At 38.7% G+C, this 15,548-nt stretch overlaps 1 protein-coding gene across 1 annotated transcript in view; it reads left to right on the forward strand.

Moving 5' to 3' along the window:
* The window catches only part of DPYS (dihydropyrimidinase), a gene marked incomplete at both ends in the record, with an annotated part of 30,124 nt that extends 21,577 nt beyond the window's left edge, over window positions 1-8,547 (forward strand). Inside the window, 2 exons of the mRNA XM_079533332.1 lie at window positions 6,097-6,304; window positions 8,473-8,547. Of these exons, the coding sequence (XP_079389458.1) occupies window positions 6,097-6,304; window positions 8,473-8,547 (283 nt within the window). The remainder of the gene's footprint in view (window positions 1-6,096; window positions 6,305-8,472) is intronic.
* Window positions 8,548-15,548: the final 7,001 nt, after the last annotated feature.

Genomic DNA, 15,548 nt, shown 5'->3' on the forward strand with positions numbered 1-15,548 from the left:
TACAGTGACTGGCCTATTTCTGCAGGATTTGCTGGTAATTTCTGCAGAAAATGTATGAAAATTAGCAGATTTGTTGGTGTATTTCAAGGTTTTCAAATACTGGTTTTAGGGGTTCAACATGAAAGCAAGCAGAATTGGAAAGAAACACTTGAAATATACAAATTCATTAGAAACTGCATTAGAAAAGATGGGTTGTGAGCTGATGGTTAGGCTTATTTCTTAGCTTTCTTATACTCATGTCATATTTAGAACAAATTCTGAAGGGACCAACTGGTTTACTGCAGCTATGTGCTACCAAACATCAGTCACCTTGTGGGCATCAACACCCTCAGCATCTCAAGTATAGCCTGTGCACACAGGAATTTTTTTGTGAGAACTGCTGGAAAAACCTGACAGCAAGCCAATGTCTTCTATAGCTGATACCTTTGCCATTTGGAAGCAAGAATACAAAATCTCTAGGGCTTGTGTCAGAAGTGCTCCGCAATGAATCTAAATACTGAGTACCCAATTCAGACTGTGGAAAGAGCTGAGCATCACCTGTAAAGAAGGTGCTAAATCTTGGAAGAGATATTCAGCTCCTGGATGCTAGCAGGGCTCCATAAACTAGCTGCAGCCTGTCAGAGCCTTGCAAATTGCTTACCCTGGGTCAGGCCATGCAGATCAGAACAAAATTTGAAAAGCATAGGTAGAAAAAAATATCATATGGGGCTTAATTGAGTCCAGTTAAATTATCAAGCCACTTTGTTATAACAGCGTGCTGTCTAGGAAGCTTTCCTCACCATTGGTTTCCCACTTAGCTAGTACACCCTAAAAGTTGGGTCACTTTTGAATGTAGACATAGAGGGTTATGCAGGCAGTAGTCTCTCAACTCTTTCTCCTTGTTTCTGGAGTGGCCCTCTGGCATGCCCAGCATGTACCAAGGAAGCTGGGCTCAATGCCGAGCCCAGCAGTGACAGCTGCAGTCCTAGATGCACGGCCACTGGAGGGGATGCCCAGGTAATAGGGAATGCAGGAGTCCTGAGGTAGAAAGAGAGAGAGGAAAAGAAGTTGTTAGTTTTGTAACCTACCAGCTATGACATAACTAGAGGTTTCTAACCCACATTTCCAGTGTTTGTTAATGCATTTTGCAGGAAACAGTCACTGGCTGCAAATCAGCAAGAAATCATAGTGGCCCAGTCTGCTGGCATTTTTTTCCCCCTTTGCCTCTGCTTGTATATAGATATGTTCATGGATAAATATTTTGCATTTGTTAGAACCAATATCTGCAGCTTATGACTGTCCCATTTGTAGTCAAAGTCTTCAGCCTCAGAGTTAAGCGGGGACAAGAAACAACATTTAAGGACTCTATCCCAAACTACTGCCTGTAATTATTCATGCAATGCAAGAGGAAAAGAAAAACAACAATGTTCATTGATGATTAGAATAAATAATGCTGTGTCTGTCTTATTCTTTTGATGAATGATCATAATATTGAATACTGAGCAAATGGATAATCTCATCTAGACTGAATTAGGCAAAATGAATTAATGTAGCACACAAATACGTACGCATAGGACAAGCATGTTCCAGCACTTTCAGTAGCTCCATATTCTTTTGCACAAGTACAAGCCTGCACATACATGAATGTATGCAACTTCCCTAGAATCCCAGACTTCCTGTCAAAACCTGTGATCTCCAATCTAGGGAGCATGGAGAAAGAATGTATAGGTACAAAGCAGATCAGATTGTTTGCCAATAGAGATTTTGAAGTCCACATCCTTTGTGATACTCAAAGCCTGTCAGGGCACAGCCCTGAGCAACCTGCTGTAGCTGTTCCTGCCCAGTGCATGGAGTGGGATGATCTCTGGAGATCTTTTCAACTGTAGTGACTCTGTGGTTCTATGAACTGTAACAAAATAAACCTCTATGAGAGAGCAAGAGGTATGTTTCCCTAGTAACTTGCTGTCTCACCAAATGTCAACTGCTCTCTTTAGTGAACTGAATCTTAGCAATGTTACCAAGAAACAAAAGATTATTTCTCATTTTTTCCTCATATAAGCTTGTCATTTTCTCTCCAGGAACTATGCCCAGGTCTGCTTTAGTCACTGTATAGACTCATTTCTATTCTCCTCTCTATCCTTTCTTGCAAGCTTAATTTCTCATCGTTTCCCTCCTGCCCATCATACAATTTGACAGTTCTCACTTAGAGTGATTCATAGGAGTAGACTGATGGTATTGTTGACAAATTAGTTGCTTACCATAATCAGAAAAATCATTTTGTTGTCATTCTCTGCCCATCTTAAAGTGGTGCGTCTTAAGAGAAAAGAATGCATAAAATAAAGATCCCGTCCCTCAGATATGCCACTGTGACAAAGAGCTCCTAATCATTTACTTCCTATTCCTTCTAGCAACTCTATTTTATCCACAGATCCTCTCACTTCCTACAACTACTGAAAGACTGCTTATTTAGGCACATTTGTAAGCAGCTTGGGATGCAATTTGTATGTGCAGTTATAACAACTACGTAATACAAAATAGATTCTCAGCTTTTTAATCCACATAGATCTCTTCTTTTTCTGCTGTTTACTTCTTTCTTTTTCTTTGTAGTAAAACTGTCTCTTTGACAAAGTCCAGTTTACTTATCTTTATAAATGAACAGTGCCTCAGGACAGCACAGGAAGATGAACCAGAAATGCATTTTTTACTAGATTTTAGGAAAGGAAGTTAACGACATGGCAGTGTGAAGGCAGCTGAAGTAATGTGAAGGAGCAAATTGCAGAGGCTGATATTAGCCTCAGCAAACTGGCCTCAGCTCTGAAAAGTTTCAAGACATTTCATTATAAGCACTCAGAGAAGTTGCTTACATCTCAAGTACTTCCTTTAACGTAGGTTGGTTTTCTATAGGAGCTGTTGGCAAAGCAGTTTTCAGAAATGGATTCAGATCATTTTAGCTGCCTTTTATTACTATGTTTTCACTTAAGTAATTATAAAATCTGTGTCCCTCCACTCAGATGAGGTGTTCAACAGCTGTTCTTGCCTAAGGGCTGTTGGCTACAGAATCCCTTTGTATTCCTGTGCCTAGAGTATTTAAAGAAAATTATGTGAGGTCTGCATCCAGTTTCCACTGGAACTAATTATGTTCTTCAGCTTCTTATGCCCCCCTCTTGAAAACTACACAGATAAAATCCTTACATCAGTCGAAGTTTAGGTCCTAGAGCTCACTCTAGTCTAATGGATCCACCTTCACTGAGCCAATGTAGCTTCATTTCCTATGTATTATGAGATGTAGAAGATTACCCTAATGTCATGTTTGCTTCCCTTCATGTGGATGGCCTCCTTGCTTGGCTGTAACTCACTGTTCAGTATTTCAGGTGCTGATGTGGGCTAAGACATGTTTGTGATGCTCCTGGATTGTGTCCGACTTGCCATCTAGTAACTCTAACTTTTTACAAAGCTTCAGGTCTTATGAAGTGCATAGCTTTTGGGTGGACTGCCTGTACTTTCTTGAATATTGCACTACAGCTTTACAACCTTTCACACTGGAGCATTAGTCTTATCTGATGCTCTTTCCTAAGTTTCAAACTTCTGTTTCTGATTGATTTAGATATTATATTCTAAGAATGGCTGAGAAGCCCTTCCTCCCATAGAACATAAGTAAGTACAAGGTTACCACATGCTGAATTGCAAAGTCTGCAAATTGCTCTTTGGCCATAGAAGAATTGCTTTTTGACTATAAATTGGTTGGATAGATGTACTGGATTGAAAATAAAGGACAATCTCAGAAGTAAGTCTTCGTCTTTGGTTCTTGGGGAATATCATTTTTTTTATTTATTGCCTGAAATCTGTTTGCAAGGCAGATGTATCAAAACCAGCTGAAGTGAATCACATAAAAACACTGATATAAGTAGGAAGAAAAAACAGAGCCTGATGTCTTTGCAATATCCTCTTCATAAAGAATATTATTTAAAATCCTGAAGTAATCATTCTGATCTCTGTTTCCATTTGAGGAAAAGTTATTTGCAACAAGAACCTCTGTAATTTATAGCAAGAACTAGAGAATTTTATGGAATTGATAAAAAAAATTGCCATTCAAATTTTTGAAGCCTAGACTCAGAATCTGCTTTCTCACATTGAATGACATCTTGTCTCAGACATCACTTGGGACGTTGGAGGTAACCATTACATTCTACTTCACTATGATGTCAATCTACTTTCTCAGATTATTAATTATTTCAGATGCTCTTGCCATTAACTGAGGAACAGTAGCATTCAGTTTCAAGCAAATACTGGAATTTCACCATGCTTTCTAGCAAGCTGCTTGTTACTGAGATGGCTGATACAGCATTGAACAGTGTGTTGCATAAGGTGTTTGAGATGTGAGCTCCAGATCCAAGCATACCGTCTTTGTTTTAATTCATCGCTGACTTTCTACCTGAAACTTTCACTTCCATTAAAAATCTAAACATAAGTGAATTTTGGTGAGCTCCATAAGCGAGACTGCACTGAACCTTCAGAAAGAGTAGCATGATCAAAGTCTTGTTTCAAGAGAAGAGTTGTAAATTAATTCTATGCAAGTTTGTCATTGAGAGAAGCTCTGGGAAATCTATTTTCTCATGTTGCAAGTTTTACGTGTATGAATGGATGTTTCTTTCAAATGAACTAACTTCTATTAGTTTTTTATATTTTAATGAAGGACATACATGTCTTTGAGGCATGTTTACCTCCAGTGGTCCTGCTCTAGAACGTTTAAACAGCTTGTTTGCTGAACTGAAGGATCTTGCTTATTTTTCTGATCATTTGCTCAAGTACTTTTTCCATTTTTTTTCTTATGTCTCAGCACTTGCCTTCAAATAGATATGAGGTATGCCCAGAGAATGCTAAAGATAATTATATGATAGCAGTTCTTACTTACTGTTCTATCAATTGGACCCATATGTGTAATGTAATCAGAGGAAGATGTTCACCAGCTCTTTGCAGGGCTGTTATGATACCTACTGATAAACTTGTTCCACAGGTATTCATAGGATTGGTGAGTACAAGGGACCTCTGACTTCATGTCTGAGATAGTAATAGTGCTACATGTTCACAATGGGCTTTTTTACTACATACACACTCATTATGGAAAATTCTGAATGATCAACAAAAAACATCCCTCCTTTCAGTAATTACAGATAGCAACTAAAATATAAGCTTTCTAAATTAAAAGAATAAATGAATTTTAAGATTGGAAGCAGATATTACATTTCAAAATCTTGTGACCATTTTAGACACAGTACATAATAAATAGCTTAGTAGATAAAATAGGTAGTAAAGGAAGTGTATACAGCCTGCACTTCCAAATACAATGTAATCTCAAGCATTGAGTCTGATTTTCATGTAGCCAGTTAGGATTAGAGAAATTTGCTAGAAAAATTCTAGTAAAGAAGGTAAAGAATGCAGTCTATGTATTAACAAAGCAATAATACTGTAGCTCAGATTGATATAGTTGAGATCTAACGTTATATTTGCTTAGTGCCTTTGGAGAAAAGGTATGTAGGAGTGTGATTATTATTTGACAGCATAGAGATATTTAGGCTGTGTGTCACTGGATCAGACCAATTCACATTAGGAGTTACCAAAATTCATTACCATCTACTGAATTTCCAGTTAAATAGTCTTTGCCTTATTTGTGCATTTCAATCTTTGAAACACTACAGCCGTACCTTTCAAACTTTAAATTGCAAGTCATTCCAGCTAAGAGGTCAGAGCTTTTTCTGACCTTATTGTGCATAGATATTTCCTTGATAAGGCAGAATTCAATCATATTATCCAAATAAAATATTATAACCTGTTGGTTGTCTCTTTTTTTTTTTTTTTTTGCTAATCTTTTTACAGTGGAAAATTTTGTGTTTCAGGGCTGCAAAGTTCTGTCCTTTTGACTCCCTCTTTATTCTTTTGAAATGCAATTACTGTTCAATGAAATGTTAATGCTCTATTCTATTTTTACAGCTATTCCATGATGTACTCTCCAATGTCACAGCTTAATAATGCTACTAAATCTTCCTCTATCAATTCCTTACAATTTTATAATGCAAGGGTCATAGTAATTTTTGTGGTTGTTTTGTTTTGTAAACCCAGGACAATATCTGCAAAGACACATCACCAGGCCAACAACTTCAATGTATTTGAAGGAATGGTCTGTCATGGAGTCCCTGTTGCAACAATTTCAAGAGGCAAAGTGGTTTATCATGACGGAGTTTTCAATGTCACAGCAGGACAAGGCAAATACGTCTCTCGTCCACCATTTCCTCCATATGTCTATGAACGAGTCAAGCAGCGGGAGGAGGTTAATTAAAATAATAAATCTCTGTAATGCTTCCTAGAACATGAGGATAACAAGCTCTTGGGAACAGAAGTTTGGGGATTCAATGGCAATTTCGCTTACTAATCAAAATCCACCGAGGTGGGAGGAAATTAAACTAAGGAATCAATTTTTATTGTTCTTCATATTACAGAGAAATATCATAGATTAGTTCCTGCTCTCAGCATAGTCTATAGAGCTTGTAGACAAAGTCTAGGTACTTTTTAAAATAAATCCCACCTGCAATAAAATTGGCCAAAATATTTTGCAAATAGGCAGTCTGACTACTTGCTAGATTTCACCACTATTTTCCCTGAAAATCACAAAGGCATTTTACACAGGAATAGAACTTATACTGGAGGAACAGATCAAGTATTTAGAGTTAAGCCCTGTAGAATATTGAACACTTAGCTTTCTTCCAGCAAGAATATGTTAAAAGCTGAACATGTGCAAAACACTCTGCTGGACCAAGCTTATTGTTCAAGCTCTTCTTCTTTTTTTAAAGAAAAACAAATTAAAAATAAATGCAGACTGAATTTGCAGTGTCTATTTGCCATGCAAGCATTCATGAAGAATTTTTCTGAGGCCATAGTGTTGCTTATCATGGGTAGGATTTTCAAAAGCACCCAGACTAAGCATAATTGAAAATCACAACCTGAATCATTAGAATTCACTGCAGGATCTAGAAGTTAAATTAGAAAACATCAATGTCTCTAACGATATGACTCTTAGAAATGCTTCCAAGATGATTCTATACATTATATCCCACTGTTGTCTTGCTGGACTGTGAAAGGTGGGTGAAAATCATTGAGGCTTTCCTTTGAACATTATACTCTCCCAGGAGCTGGTGGTCTGTCTGCTAGCTAATAGGTGTGATACACTTCCAGGGATAGGCAGAGGAGCCCTTTCATGAGCACACAGTTTTTCTATGGAAACTAGAAATGGTAAATAAATGATGCATGTTTGGGTTTTATGAGAACCCTTTGGATATGTATGATACACAAATTTCTGCGTACCTCTGAGTCTGTTTAATCCACTAGACACTGAAGATTGATATTTTGTTAATGAGAGCTGCTTATGATTATTGCACTTCCTCTGTTGTGCAGTGTTAGTTCCTTTAGCTTTCAGTGCAATATAAATGCCATATAATGGTTATAGAAGCTAGCCACTGAAACAGATTTGTACTGGCATTACACTAAAAAAGACTTAGGGCATTCCTTTTCCAGTAATAGAACTAAACAATAATTAAGTTCTTCCTCCAGCATAACTATTAGTGAACCCAGATCCTGGCATTGCTAGTAAAGCTTTATATCCCGTGTGAAAGGAAGGGCAGTATCAAAACTAAATTAAAATTTATGAGAAATTTGGCAATCACAGAATTCTAAGACTTCAGTGACTTTTGTGGTTTCTATTTCCCATCGAGGCTTGGGAGAATTTTTCCTTAACTATAGCAGTGCTTTAGTTAAGGAAATTACTTCAGAAGTGATTTTTCTACCAACTCAACATTCTGTGTAGTCAGCACCCGAGGTGGTGTATGGTAGAAAGCCACACAGGGCAGGAGTGGCTTTGTTTCCTTGATGTTCGCTTTACTCGTATCTGTATTGAGAGCATCACTGGGAAATGTGAACACAGTAATGAGGAACAAGTTTACACTGTGAATGGGCAATGAGTCAGCTCTTCTGGTGAGCTGTACATCTTCTCTTCTGAGATATCCTGAAGTAGATGAAAAAAAATATTAAATGTACACACAGAAACAACCAAATACTGCAGATAGCTGATTTATGATCATGTTTTAGCGTGTCTTGATTATTTATATGCCACAATCTCTGGGATATTTCCATTCTGAGATCTGTTTAGATTAAGGAAGGGAGAAGCATAAATAAATTGAGGAGGAACATGGTCAGCTTCTTGTCAGAAAAATGGTTTTAGAGTTGCTTTGTTAGAATCCTGAACAGACTGAACTACCTCCTGATGAAAGCTGAGAACTGAACAGTTTAGTTTTAAACCTTTGTAAGAGAGAAGTTTGATGAAATCATTGTGTAACATGACATACAAAGCTGGGCTATCTCAGGATTGCTGTTCTCATTATGTAGAGTTAGCAACTGCAAGGAGAAGAAAAATAATATTTTAAAGTTTGAAATGCTTTATTGCAGGTCTGTCAGCCAATTCCTGTTAAGAGAGAACCATATACAGGCGTGGTCTCAGCAACACCTGTCACACCAAGATAATAGCTGCAATCCTCAGGTTTGCTTCCTGCAAGTAACTGCCTATCTTCATTAGTGAAAACTGTTTTACTTAATTCTTCCCTGCAATTCCAAGAAAAATGCAGCTGGCCTTCTGGCATGAGACAGGCTTGTCTGAAATGAGCTCTCTTGGAAGGGGAGCTGTTGTGATATCTTTGAATTTGATGAAAATGAGTGGCAACTCATATATGGAGGTCCTTTTTGATTGGAGTATAATTTCAAAACTTCTTATGAGAGAAGAGAATGGAGTTTGATCATTAAACTGAGATATGAATTTTAAGTCTCATAGAAAAGTCAAGCTCAGGTAGGACATCCCTTTTCAAGCACCAGGAGTACAAAGTATAAATGTTAAGCTTGCAACTTTACAGGAAACACAGGAGCAGCTTGATGTGAAAAATCAGATTTTCTAATGTTCCTTTCATACACACAATAAATGTCCATCAGTTGAGCTGTTTGAATGAAGCTGAGAAGTCTGTATTGAAATGACAGTATCTGTCTTCATGCAGTAGAAGTGCTGAAGTCAAAGACAGCTGTGGTCTGATGGACAGCTGAGCTGCTATTAAGCTCAGTGCTGCTAACAGGATATATAGTTATGCCCAGCATTGCCCTCTCCTTCTTTACCAGTGTCCATAATACACAGCTTGGTTATTGACATTCCTTGAACTATGTAAGCTCTGGTGCTTGGTATATCTTTTTGTGAGTTGATTTTCTTGCGAAGCCAATAGAAAACAATTAGCTTCATTTTTCTGGACTAGTTTTTAGATGGCTTAGTGAGTTGAACTCTTAGAAGAACATAGCAAGGATCAGGGCTATGCAGCATATGGATGGGATAAGGCAGCTAGCAAGAAAGGCTAGGCAACAGCATCTCAGTCTTTAACCATTTACAAGTTGCAGAAATGCTTCAGAATATAATAAAATAACTTCAGACAGCACAGCTGGAACATAATGATGCCATACACCAAGTGCAGTTGAAATGTTTGTCTGCTACCGTAGGGCATTGCTTAATACGGGTCAGGGGTATGGTGAGTGGTAGTAAGTATGACAAAAGGCAGGCTGAGTTTTTGGGTACGTTTAAGTACCAATACTGAGGTTGCTACCACGAGAAATGATTTGCCAGTAGATGGATGTAAAGCCCCAGTTCTCACATCACATAAAATGTGTTTGTTCTTGGTGCTAATTAATGTGAGGCCAGGAACAAACCCACGGTGGTGGGAGGGCTAAATTAGTTTTTCCACATTTTATTGTATTATTATTTTAAACTTCCCTCAGAGGGAAGTTTGTATAGGGGATCAGGAGACGCAAGAGAATGCATGCTATTTGTTTTCCTCTGTCATAAGGGAGAAAGCTTTTGTGATAGAGATGAGTAAAGGCTAAAGCTGCAATAGAGTGAGGGAGAAATAATCATTTTTTTTCTAGCTCCTAGCACTCATTCTCCATTATTGCCTTTCAGAGAGACAAATTATAAAGCAGAGATTTTCTTTTGAAAGATTACATCATATTGTCTTTTTCTTTTCTGTAGATAAAAGCAGATGAAAATGACCCTGATGTCTCCACCGAAGAAGTGCACATTTAGTTCAAAACCAGCTTCTCAAGAGCCAATGTGAAACAACTGCAACCAATAAACATTACACTGCGCTTCCTGCATGAAAGTTGTCTTGCAATCTCTCTTTAAAAGAAACCTTATTAGTAGAGCTTGAAAACACTTTTTAGAAAATGACATAATATTAAAATATTAATTGCAATTATAATACGGCAGTAGGTCTGTAGATTCTTAAATGTGGGTAAATTTGGGGGCAATATTTCTTAATATTTATCTTTAAAGGGAGTCTGTTAACCTGTACAGTAAAAGCAATGAACAGTAGCCTTTAAACACATGGCATACATTATCCAGTCACAGCCTATGAACCCTAATTCTCTAATTAATGTATTAGAAAGATCTCTGTATTTAGGGATACAAGGAATTCTCATACCAGATCCTGGAGCTGATTCTTCTCTTTTCCTCTTCTCTATTCCTGAAAGGGATCAGGTACAGAAAAGTACTGACTCGGGGGGAACTGTCACTATTTTAGAGCTGCTGCTACATCTCCCTGTTCTGTGTTTAACGTGGATTTCAATCCTGCCAGTTACACAGCCAAGTGTTTATTGGCGTGGTCAAGTATTTCCTATTATAACCTACGGAAATCTATGCTAATTGTGCTGCTGAACTCATCTACTGTATTGATTCTGGACATAGACCTTCTAACTTAAAGGGTTATGAATCAAGGTTATTAGGACCGGAACTTTTGAAATTTTTTTTACAGAAAATGTGAAGTTTCCCTCAATATAAATGATACAAATTGTGGGTTTTCTGTTCATTTGTTTTCTAGGATAGGATTCTTGAATTTAAAAATATATATTCTCACTTTTTAAATGCATTTGATTTCCCCTCTGAGAAGTAATTGTATTCTAAGAAGCATGAATCTGTTTCCCCATATAGGCATATTTTGCTTCAGAAACCTAGAATTAGGTTTAAATTTAAATTTTTACATGCATTAGCCCTCTATTTTTAAGCAGCAGAAATATTTAAGAGAGAAATGAGGCCAACAGAACACTGCCTGTATGGAGATTTTTGTGTCCTGTATTTGGAAGCACTGTAACCTGTTCTGTGCAATCCATAAGCCAAACAAGCACATGGGGGACATTCATCTTTGTAAGACAGACACAGAAAGCATGTGATAGTTACTGTTCTTTTAAATTTGACAGTGGAAGACAGTCTTATATTTCCTGCTATATTCTTAGGCATATGATGATGTATGAGCTTGTAACAGAAACAAACTCTAATACATTGGTAGTTCTTCTGTCTCTAAACAGCAAAGGAGACTCTTCTTTGTAAGGTGATGGAGGTTAATTGCGTGTGTTTAGGAAGAGCTAGCACAGGCTTCCAGCTCTCCAGCTCTCTTTGACAGAATGGCAGAACCAGGTATCCAGTACTATCACAATCACTGTTAAAAGGTAGTAGAATTCACATTCTGTGTAGACTTCTAGATCTGTAGATGTATAGATCTGTATGTGAGTTTATGTCTAGTCTCTTTGTAAACAACAAAGAGAATGAGGTCCTCCGCTATTCATTTCCACAGCAGGATCTTAAACAGGCTAGATAAACTTGTCCAGATCTGTTCTCCCTTGGGATGAGATGGATAGTTTTCTTGCAGTGCCACCCCACTTATTACAGGCATACAGTATGCCTGATTTGGGTGCAGATGTCTAACTTGCAGGTACCTTACACCCAGCCCATATTTACCCTTCATAACTAGAACTTTCTGCTAAGATGGATGCCTGTCTTATGTTTTGTTTCACCAAGAGTATGTGGCCGTTCTTTTAAATTAATCTTTTGCTACCTTGGAAGAAGAGCAGAAATTTGAGAAGAATAAGGGAAAAAAGCAGGGACTAGAGATGTATTTATACTTTTAATGATAATTTGAATTTGCACGGAGCCTTTAAGATGAGTGTTTAACAATTATTAGAGCCTTGCAATCACATGGTATACCTGGGAGACTAATAAATATAATGACTGTACACTCATGAGATCTATGAATTCTCAAAGCTCTGAAGTGTTTGAGTATGTGTAGCTGACTGATGTTTAACATCCAGCGTTGGCTTAAATGTGTTGCTCAAGGCCACAGTGACTCAATTATTACAGAAATGAAACCCAGGAGAAAAAGGCTACTAGCCCTTTGTGTACTGTGGAGGTAGGTGTCCAGGTCTTTCAAATGTCTTTTTCCTCTTGGGACTCTTACTAAGATCAAAGTGGTTTAAAACACAACACGAAGGAAGTTAGTCATTTTTCTAACACCAGATGCTTTCACAGTAAGATAACAGCAAGCAGTTTTATGAGTTATATAAACACCCATCATGTAAACTGAGCTTTTTAAGCCATGAAAGTATATTAACCATGGAAAAATGTACCTTTTTCTGTTTCCTACACATTTTTGTTAGATTAGAAATGAGGGAGCTTCTCCTGGTGCCATTAGCAAATAGTTCTTCATCCCTATGATGGTGTTTTCTGCTCTCTGTCATGGCTTATATTCCTTATGGGGAAAGCCTTAAGATTTTGTTCTTAACAAATGCATACTATCCAGCAATGACATTTAAATATTGTGCAGATGTGAAAAAAATTACCTGCATACTGTGAATTGGAATTTCCATCAAAGCATCTGTTTTGTCTCTACATCCTTGAGGCCTATCAGGTTTGTGAAATTCATGAGTATTTATTTTGCCATGGCTCATGCTGGCCCCAGGATATGAACCCTGAGAATCAGTGTGATGCCAAAATGTTGTCAGCTGCATTATCCAGGCACTACTACTCCAGAAGTTGAGTCTGTCATGGTCCAAATCCCTACATTTTTATTTTTCTTTTCCCACTTATAATGGGTGCACTGTAATGGTGGGATCTTCCCTGGGATATAATTTTGGAACTACCCAGGTCCTTGTTTCAGAACACGAGTAATGAGTGATAGCAGAACTAAATATGGTAGAACTGCTAATATGTAATTTAGGAAGAAAAGTGATTTTAAAACACATTTACTTTAGCACAGTTCATCAACTGGAGCACTGGAAGGAGCACTGAGTGATCTCCCAGCCCTGCCTTGGTCTCCAGACCTTATAAGACTTGTTTGTCCTACAGCCTCATCCTATCTACAGCCTGCAATTTATATTTGCACAAAGTTGTTGCTGGGCCTGTGCTATAACTGCTTTCCTAAGTCAACAGCTGCACCCCAGTGCCTTGGAAGGCTGGATTAGAGATGAGTTCTGCAGCTCACACAGTTTCCTTGGGCCTTTCCCAGGGAAGTAAAATAATTGCTTTCCTGCCTCATTCAGGCACTTTCTCCAGCCTCTACTGAGAAAAACATTGGATTTCATTGACTCCTCTTTCTGTCCTTTGGCCACTTGGGCAAAATGGACTACATCTTGATTGCTTTGAATGCTGGCATTGCTGCCTTAAACTCTTCTTTATTTTCATTTTTTTCTGAAGCAGCAGATCTCAGCATGGAGCAGTTGAGGATCTGCTTTGTCAGGGCTGAAGCACAGAACAGCTTAACACTTCTCACTGGGACAGTGCTGGGTTCCCTCTGTTCTTGCAAAGAAAGGTTAAGATCCAATTAAATAAGGAAAGAAAAAAAGTAACGATATTTTTGTCACTCTCTCCATCCAGACAGAGATTTGGGATTTCTAGAACCCCATTCTCTGGTAATAAGGATTATGAGAGCAGGAACAGCAGTTTGGGAGATCTGGCATACCTGATGTGTCTTTCATCCTCATAATCTGTGGCCACAGTAGATTTATTGCCCAGCTCCCTGTGAAGAACTGAGGGGCACTAAATGCTTCTCTCCTGCTGCAGCACCCAGAGCTGAGTCCAGCTGCATCGCCGGGCGTGCAGCTCTGCAGGGCCGCTGGAGGGCAGGGCTGGCATGGCACACAGGCTGGAAGCTGTTCCCGTGCTCAGGAGCAGCATAGTCCCATATTTTGAGGCCCGTGCTCACTAAATCGACAGTAACATCTTCATTCCTAGGTCTTATTTCATCAGCAGTGAGTAGTGGTCCTTTGACCCTTACTTTCTTCATTTGCAATGTAAAACAGAACTAAAAGAACGATTTTGCCTACTCCTTTGTTATTTATTTTAAAACATCCGAGCCATTTAGACTGTGATAAAAACCAAAGGAGTCTGTGTCACTATGCCGACAGAGCAGGGATGAATCAGGGAGGGTGTAAGCAGCTCCAAACCCAGCACCCTCTGCCTCAGCACACCCAGCTGCCCGCATGAAATAAGAACTGGAAAAGCAACCCAAAAAACACCCTTCCTCTTAGCTATGAAGGAAGCCAAATCCAGGGCCTGGTGCTAATGAGGACAGTTCCATAAACACAATTGTTGGTAGGAAATGGCCTTATTCGTGCTGTGTGTCAGGGTCAGGAGAGCCAGTGTGTCTCTTCGAATTAAATTCACAAAACAATCAGGGCAGCCTCTCATTAATTTTGCAAACCAGATTTGATGCAATTGGGAGATTTTTCACAGTAAATCAAACAGTTCCTACACTGGTGAAGGGTGCTTAAAAAGAAAGTTAAGCTCTGCAGTGAGTTGGGGGAAGGAAAGGGATGCAGGGGTCAAAAGTCAAATCCAGAGCTCTCCTCAGGCTTTTCTGAGCACTGAGGGTGTGATGCATTTCTGACAGCCCCTAGAGAGGCAGCTAGAGACAATGCCCACTATGAGGAAAAAGGTTTAAAACTTCCATTGAGCCAATAAATGAATAAATAAAACCCTTAATTTCAAACACAGTTCACTTTTACTCAGCAGAAAGAAAAAAAAATATATGGTTTTTATCCATGGGGAAGTATGATCTATTGGAGCAAAAGAGAACATGGCAAAAGGGTAAAGAGGACTGTGAGTTATGAGGACAGGGGAACAGAGCCAAAATAAAATTCAGGAAATAAGAGGGTAGGAAAGAAGAAAAACAGAAATAATTGTGGATGGAATGCTGTCTTTTTAATGTAACTTGTAGACTCTTTTTTTTTTTTTTTTAAGGAGAAGAAGAAAAAAGATGTAACCACGTGTTTGAGGTCTATGATAAACAGGCAGTGGAAGGAACTGAACAACACGCAGAGGGGAAAGCTGAAGGTCAACAAATCCCCAAACTTCTCCAGCTCACAGGACAGAAACAAATGGGAGCCCTTGTAGAGGCTGCAGAGAGTGAGGAGTGTGTCTCTGCAATGCCAGGAGAGGCCGACCCACCCTTACAGCTGCACAACATAAGGACCGCAGTTAGTGGGTGTTTACCTCTCCACCACTGGGCCCAGAAGGAGCAGACCTCGTACTGTACCTCAGGACAGAAACTGTTCTGCCACTGGGATGAACCCTAATGTATTTGAGGCCCTGAAGAGGAATTTGTTTTAGAATTCAAAATAATGCATAGAATGTGCCATTTTTCCTGGTCTCTTAGCTGTAGGGAGGCAGG

The sequence above is a fragment of the Tetrao urogallus genome (assembly GCF_951394365.1).
Source record: "Tetrao urogallus genome assembly, chromosome: 3".
Taxonomy (NCBI): domain Eukaryota; kingdom Metazoa; phylum Chordata; class Aves; order Galliformes; family Phasianidae; genus Tetrao; species Tetrao urogallus.